General features: G+C 39.7%; 1 protein-coding gene across 9 annotated transcripts in view; it reads left to right on the forward strand.

Moving 5' to 3' along the window:
* The window catches only part of RASAL2 (RAS protein activator like 2), a 210,693-nt gene extending 207,831 nt beyond the window's left edge, over nt 1-2,862 (forward strand). For all 9 annotated transcript variants that reach the window (XM_075182214.1, XM_075182215.1, XM_075182217.1 and 6 more), the window contains one exon: nt 700-2,862. In XM_075182214.1, coding sequence (XP_075038315.1) covers nt 700-864 — 165 coding nt within the window. In that variant the 3' untranslated portion in view covers nt 865-2,862. The remainder of the gene's footprint in view (nt 1-699) is intronic.
* The last annotated feature ends 5,424 nt before the right edge of the window (nt 2,863-8,286 follow it).

Below are 8,286 nucleotides of genomic sequence, written 5' to 3' on the forward strand. Positions count from 1 at the left end.
TCTTATATTAAAATACCCCCAAGGGGTGAGCTTGAAGTCACTAAGCTATGTTGCATTTTTTTCTTAATAAGTTGGCCCCACAAGGACTTCTGTGAAATAATTTTCACTTCTAGTCCCTAAACTTAATCTTTGTGTATTGTGTTGGGTGTTTGTAGCATAACATGTTCGTGCCACAACCAATATGTTTTGTGAATTAGCAGTAAGGCCCTATAGCTAGATTTCATGGTTGCCCCTTTATATCTCAGAACAACACTGTTACGGAGTCTCCATGCTTACTCATTGCAGGGTACCAGTTGGGCAACCATGGTTTAGAAGTCCCTTTGGCAAAGTGGGAAAGGTGTGCAATTAATTACTGACTATTTTACTACGGGGCGTGTAGATTGCTTCTTTACGGAATACTGAAGGTAGAGAACGGCGTATCCATGGCAACTGAAGTTACTTACTGATACCTTGATGTTGAGGAGTTTGTAAGTATGGGCCTTGTGACATCAGAATCCTAACAAGATAGAAATAATTCTTGCAAAATTGTAACAACAGTTATTGACCAACTCGGCTGTAAAGCTTAAGTATGGCAAGATGTTGTTTTTGGTGCCTGATGAATGTTTCATTTTGCATAGAAGAAAGCAGTCCGGTCTGCCCAGTGCATTTCTTTAGAGAAATTAAGATGGAATCTTTTCTAAAATGTTTGTTCTATTACAGGAGAAAAGGATCATCTCGCTGGACGCGGCCAACACGCGGCTCATGAGCGCACTGACGCAAGTGAAGGAGCGCTATAGCTCACAAGTGCGGAACGGGATCTCTCCTACCAACCCCACCAAGCTGTCCATTACAGAGAACGGAGAGTTCAAGAACAGCAGTTGCTAATCTCCAGTCAAGAACTCTGTGCCATCTCTCAGTCCCCAATGCTGCTAAACCAAATGACTAGCGAGAATCTGTGGAAGAGTCATACCTAACTGCGCCTTTGCGACTATGGATGGATTCCAGCCATACCGCACTTTATATATAGAGAGACTGCATTGTGTTCTGTACAGAAATTCACATGTAATATACAAAATGGAAGTTGATAATATCTAGAAGATTTTTTTTTTATATATATATATGTATAAAAAAATACCTATTTTTATTTGTGTTTATCTTTCCATTGGCAGGAGCAGTAAATATAAAGTTTTAGTTGAAGGAGCTGTATATAATCACACCAATACACATAGAGAATGCAGTATAAGAGTTGGATACTGACGGGGTGTGTTTTCCTTCCTAGAAAGCCTTGTTCTGTTAGGCCCGCACACCTGTACCTCCAGCATGGCGACCACAGCACCGAGCATTTCTCAATGGTGCCTTCACCTGGAGTTACCAAAACACTAATGGCTGTAAACTGAGGTCCAAAAAGCTTGGTCAGGACATTTCCCACCATATCCCGTCAAAGTCAATATTTTTAGTAAGCTTTTTTTTTTTTCTTTAATGTTTTGGAGTTTACAGATCTGTAAATATGTATATTTTGGTTGTAAAATGAAATTCTGCCGTTCACATATATAATGACATTATCAACGTACACCATCAAAGAGGGGGAAGGAAGGAGGTCACTGTTGTCACAATGTTAGGACTAGTGTGCCCAGTGAGCTATATATTTACCCCAAAGGGTATAAATCGATGACGTAACATTTGTCCGCAGGACAAACCGGAAACTGCTACTGATGTATGTACTTTATAGAGTAAGCACTGAAGATCTCTCTATCTTATATGTAAGTTAGGGGAACACCTCAGAATAATATTTTTATTCAGGATTTAAAGCTTAAACGCCTATTGCCAGGGACCCCCAGTTTATTTGTCCTTCAATACTTTACTGATCTCTGGCAGTTTAACCTCAACTATCACAGGTCAGAGATTAAAGGACAATATTGCAGATGTTGTGAGACACATTGTACAACGTAAATCGGTGGACACCCTGGTTGTTACAGAATGTTCAATGTTTTGCACCTGTTAATGGAGGGGTATTAATATGGGGGTTCTGGACTAATGAAGTAGCCCAGCATGTTGTGAACTTTTTAATGAATGTAAAGGGAAGATTGGCCAAATTATTAACGTAGAGCAAAACTTTTCGTCAGGACGGCCAGCTTTTGTTGTTATTTTTGCTTCTGCAATAGCTGCATTAAAGAGTCAGCCATTTTGTGGACCGAACCATTGTGCCTCATGCTTTAGTGATGTCATTATTTCCTAGTGAATTGATAGGCTGCCTTCTCACGAATATTGGTTTAGCCCACAAAATGGCTGCCTCCACTGTGTGTATGTGATTGGTACACTCTAAGGACTTGTATTTACGTGTAAGGCTCACATACAACAGAATGCTATGGGTGGGCAGCGACTCTAGACCATGTTACCCTGGCTGTCCTCTCAAATGCTTTTGTTAATGGGTCCAAATCCTGTGATGCTTTTTAGCCACTCCTAATGTAGTGTAAATGTCATTTCTTTTAATGTTTTGTTTGCTCTTGATAAATCTGCAGTCAAGCAGGGAGATGGTCGGTAGTGAAAGGGTTAACAGAGACTGCTGTTTGGAGGAGACTATCATAGGAACATGACTGAAACTGGATACCAAAATCTACAAAAGGGCTAATCAAATAGTGTGGAAGACTAGTGACTTCTGTCTGACTGAAGTGAGAGGACAAATTGTACACGGTTGAGTTTTTATTTATTTATTTGTTTATCATACCCCTCCCTATTGTTTTTTTCACTTTATTTGAATACTTCACCTCTGTAACATCCAGGGATTTTGTGGATAACAAAGTGGTTTTTAAAACCATTAAGGAAATTAGCTATTTTAATATTGTTAATATCTACAATAAAATGGAACTTCTGTATGTAATAAAATGAATGTTGTTTGATTTGTGCTACTATATATCAACAGTTTCTACCTGGTCGGGCATCTTTTTATGCTCTTGTGACATCTTCCAACTTGATCCAAATTTGCCTTGGTCTTGGGTGAAGGAGTTGCACGGGCAGAATACTTCATCATTTCATCCATCACTAGGAGGAGGGTTTTTTGTTTGCTTTTTTTTTTTACTTTATTTAACAGTCTTGGATTACAAACGAGTATAAAAGACAGGTAAAAAAAAATAAAATGTAATCACAATGAAAACCATGTAAACAATGAGGATTGTATAGATAAACAGGAGAATTTAATAATACAAAAACAATTAATTTGTATTGTAAAGGAGGAGGAGTATCATTCCAGGGTCATACTGAGGGATAATGAGAGTAGACTATACATTTACATCTAGGGGCCCAGATCTGGTGGAAATCATCGTTCTTCTTATCCAGGTGGTTAGAGATCTTTTTCATACGGGCTAGAAACCAAATGTATGATTTTGGAGAAGAGATGCACGGGGGGGGGGGGTCAGTATGTTGCCAAGATTTGGCATTTGGGCATCGGGCAGCAGCAAGAAAATGAATAGTCAACTTTGTCCACATCTTGGAAAAGGTAGCAAAGGAGAAAGGATCAGGGTCTTGACCTTATCCCAGAGATATGTTTGGGCAGGACCACCAGATATGTATAAATATTCCTATGTGACCACACCCCCACCATAGGCAGAGGAGGAAGTAGGGTAGATTTTAGCGAGTTTTTCAGGATTGAGATTCCATCTAAAATAGGCTTTGTAAGTGTTCTCCTTAATGGGCCAGAAGTTACCTCGGTTCTGATAGTTTCTCAATAATCCTCTTCTGGAGGGAATCCCAGATCCCTCTTCCACTTCCTTTAATGTCTGTTCTCAGATACCAATTAACTTTCAAGGAGGATATTATAAAGAGAGGACACCATACCTCTCCTCACAAGTGAGGAGAGACCAGGTGTTGTGGACCTACAAGCCCCATTGTGCTGCAACTTGAACTTCCACAGCAGCGTGGGCCACAGGTCCCCTATCTCAGCTTCCTGGAGGTAAGGAAGGAAGAGGAAGCCGCAGGTGACCATTCATGATGAGTGTGGCACCAGGAAGAGACTGAGAGCTGGAGAATCCCTATATTACATAATGATCAGTAGTAATACTAATATTCATGTCACGGAGCAAACAGCCACCGTCCCTGGGTTAAAAGGCAGATCAGAAAGCAAGCCGATCTTCCTGAAACAACAAGCAGCCGCCTTGTATGTAGTGTATGGAGATTGGAATCCATATTGAGCCTCATGTAGGACAGACACAGCGGCCATGAGCACCGTAATTACAAAGGACAGTAATTGCCGCTCTCAGAACATAGCTGGTATGAGTCAGGGAAGGAGAATGTGCTTGAACTCTTATTATTGAATCCTGCAGACCAACTCTTTATGCTACGCAGCTAGCTATGATGGGCATTTTATGGAACTGCTCCCAGATAATAAAACGTGTTAAAATATATAGCAAATAAAACACTATATATATATATATATATATATATATACCCTTTTGCACACTGTTTGCCTTTGAAGATAAGTTCAGTTACAAAAGTGAACCTTCAAAATGTTTTCCCCTTACACCCTTTTCCTACAAGGAAATAATAACTGTAAGACTTTTAACGCTCAGGAAAGTACAGTGAGATAAAATACACCTACAGAATACTAAACATTTGAAAAATTCTGTCATTTTCTAAATTTCCATGTTATATGGCATTGTCACAAGTTAACTGAAGACTCTTCCTCTTATACTGCTTACTAGATTGCCTTCACAATCTGTCTCATTGTTTAGTTGATGTGTTTTTTTAAGAGATATATTTACACAGAAAGCTGTTCTTGTCTTGTAGACATATCCATTCCTACGCACCCTCTGGACAGTCATACGTTCATGCATTACGTTCTTTGGCTTGTTGCATTGCTTATCACCACCAGTTTAAAATCTGCACCAGGAATTTTCGTTACCAGAATTCTTTCCAGCTGCAAGAGAAGAGAACACTAAATCAGTGGGTCTATCTCCCTTCTCACTATTTATTTTAACATTAAGGGAAAAACCACACCCAAATATTGTTTATTTTAAAGGCCTAATGTGTATCCATGTATACCCTAACCCTTTTTTATTGTGGCTGTACCATTCCATCATTTCTGGTTGTGACTGGACAGAGCAATGAAATGCTGAGCAACGATCCATTGTAGTTCAAATTCTATTAAGTACTGGTCGGAGACTGACAGTGCTGAGGACAGAATGTTTGTGTTTTTTAAAGAAATTGGTGATATCTGGTATTGCAAGAGAAGAATATCATTATCATGTTATAATGTGTGCCCACTGGAAAAAGTGGTGTCCAATTCTCATGCACCAACTCTAAAACCATTCAGAAACCCATACATTGGCTTGGACATAACTCTTAATGAATTCCATAGAAGGAGGCATATGTAGGCTACCAGAGCCAGGCTGGGGTGGAGAGATCTGCACGAGAGATACTAGTGTTGCATGATATCTGCAAATGTCCATTTTGGTTTTTAGTTGTTCTCTAATATTCCCTAATTTCCCAGAAGTTCTAGATCTCTAAAAAAATAACAAACATACTATATAATTAACAAGTGTATGTACAGTGATCACAAATATATCTGCATATAACTTATATATTAAAAACATTGGTCTGTTTGACTGTCCGGTTATGCATTCGGACACTCCTGCATTGATTGAGATGAAACCAACACGAGGTGGTCCAGTTGGATCCTGGCCAGGTTTTAGGGAGGGGTTAGGGTCCCGGTTAGACCTCCCGTTGGTGTACGCTGGGCAGAACTTTGACATAGGGACCCTGTTCTGGGCCTTCCACTGGATGACATCTTAGCTGCTAATTATTTTTAAAATGTTGACAGTTATATCCAGCTCATCGATTTTTCAATAACTTAAAGATTTAAACCCAGGCAACACCGGGTACTTCAGCTAATACATTATGAATAATTACACACTACAGTCAAGCTCCCTTTGTATATGTACTTATTTAATTCTTATTTCCCTGATTATACAATTCCTTTACCTATACCCCCTCCCCCCCAAAAAAAAATTGCCGAGATACAGTATTTTGTTGTGTCTCACTGAAAGTGTTCAGTACCTATTTCGTGTTTCAGTAATAGAACATTTACATCATACTGTACATACCATAGATATAGGGCTGGAGAGGTTTCTTCAGAGAAGGGTGCTTAATTTTATTTTACTGTACATATATTGTTTTTCATGTATAGATTCCATGCTAGAACAAACTATTTAACAAAATACATTTCATTTACTAGATGTCTGGAGTGGGGTTTTTTTTTTTAGACTTTTTCCATTGTATTTCCCAGTTTTTACACCAATTTTTTCTGGACCCTTGAAAAATGTAAAATAGGAGTTGACTGTATATACAAATGTCCCCGATGTGCACATAATAAAGTTCACACAAATAGAACCTGCATCAAAATATACATATAATGGACCTGTTCCTTGAACCTCATATATCCACCATCCTCCATTCATTACAGATTGATCCTCTTTTGTATCTACTGTTCAACTCTAGAAATAAACTTATTCTCTGATTCCCAGATGTGTCTCTATTAGGTCATTGTGGTAAATTAGATGTACCGGGACGTGTAATAAGTCAAACCCAACTGGTATCCTGTACAGTGTGCACAACCACGGTTTCTATAAATACCTTATAATGTTATGTAGACATGACAAGAACCTATCACCATCACCATATCCTACGTTGTTCCCACATTGATCATTTTGTTATACAACCTCACACATTTCCTTGGGATAAGGGGTGATTGGGATCACAGGAGCTAATAATTGGATTGCTAGTTCTGTTCAGCAGTGGCTGTTATGCTGTGGCAATACATTAACATATCCGGGGTGAATATTATTATTATTATGATCATTGATTTGGAAGGCACCACAGTACTGAACAGTGGGGAAAACAGGACACAAAACCGGGACACGCAAGGTAGATAAAAACTAATGCAGACATGAAAACAACAGATAGGGCGGGCCCTGCTTATAAGAGAACTTAGATTCCAATTGGAAGAGGGCCCAGCAGAGACGAGAGGAGTGAGTGTGGCTCAGAGTGGAGACTGGTGCAGTTCTGAGGGTGTACTAGTATGGGTAGTATAGGTAAAAAGTATATAGTAAAAAGATGGGTATTCAGAAAGCATTTTAGAGTCTGATTAGGCGTAGTAGGGAATTAAATGAGTGAGTAGCAGCACGTGAGAAGTCTTGTAGGTGGGAGTGAGGTAGATACTAGTGAGGTGCAGGTCAGAGGTACATCTAAGAGGACAAGAGAGTGAGTATTATGATACGAGAGATGTATGAAGGTGGAATGTGGTTTAGGACTTTCTATGTAAGGTAATATGAAATGGATTCTGCAGGACACAGGGAGCCAATGCAGGGATTTGTAAAGTGGTGGAGCAGAGAGAGAGGACGAACAGTCCTGGCCTGGCATTTAAGATAGATTGACGTAGAAAGAGGAAGGTGAGGGGAATGCCGGATAGGAGGAGCTGGTAGTAGTCAAGACGGAGTGAAGGGTGTGCAGGAGAGGAGGGTGATCAACAGTGCCAAAAGCAGCAGAGAGGTCCAGGAGGATGAGTATGGGAAAGTGACCCTTAGGAGTATATTTACTAAACTGCGGGTTTGAAAAAGTGGAGATGTTGCCTATAGCAACCAATCAGATTCTAGTTATTTAGTACATTCTACAAATTGACGGCTAGAATCTGATTGGTTGATATAGGCAACATCTCCACTTTTGCAAACCCGCAGTTTAGTAAATATACCCCTTAGACTCTGCAGTAAGTGAGAGCAGTCTCAGTGTAGTGTTGGGGGCAAATAGTTGAGAATTGAGTGAGAGGAGAGAAAGTGAGGTAAAGGGTTGAACATGAGTCGCTCAAGTAGTTAGAGGGCAAAGGCGAGGTGCGGAATAATGAGATGAGACTACATCTTTCCATGTCTATATAAGTGCACCAGGCAGAAGTTCCTGCAAGTGGTGCAGAGTAGGCTGCTCCCATCCATACAGAGCTAGTAGTATAAACATTATATAAAGCATTATCATTAGCAATCCCACATCTGTGCCATTGTCTTTGAGCCCTGTGCAGGGGTGTATTTCACACCATATTACTTCCCGGAGGTTTTACATAACATGAAAGTGTAGATCCCTGGCAAGTCTGTATGTATGGAGATGTGTCTGCAGGTGGGCTGTGTGTTGTGAATGGTGCAGTAGGTCTTTGTCCACTGCCCAGGCTGTTTACATAACGTTATATGTGTTTTAATTTAAGCATTTTGCTTTAGCTTTATGATGTAGAGGTTTTAATTATTTTTTTTTCAAACGACATTCTTTAATGATTAG

This window comes from Mixophyes fleayi, chromosome 8, assembly GCF_038048845.1.
Source record: "Mixophyes fleayi isolate aMixFle1 chromosome 8, aMixFle1.hap1, whole genome shotgun sequence".
In the NCBI taxonomy this organism is placed as follows: Eukaryota; Metazoa; Chordata; class Amphibia; order Anura; family Limnodynastidae; genus Mixophyes; species Mixophyes fleayi.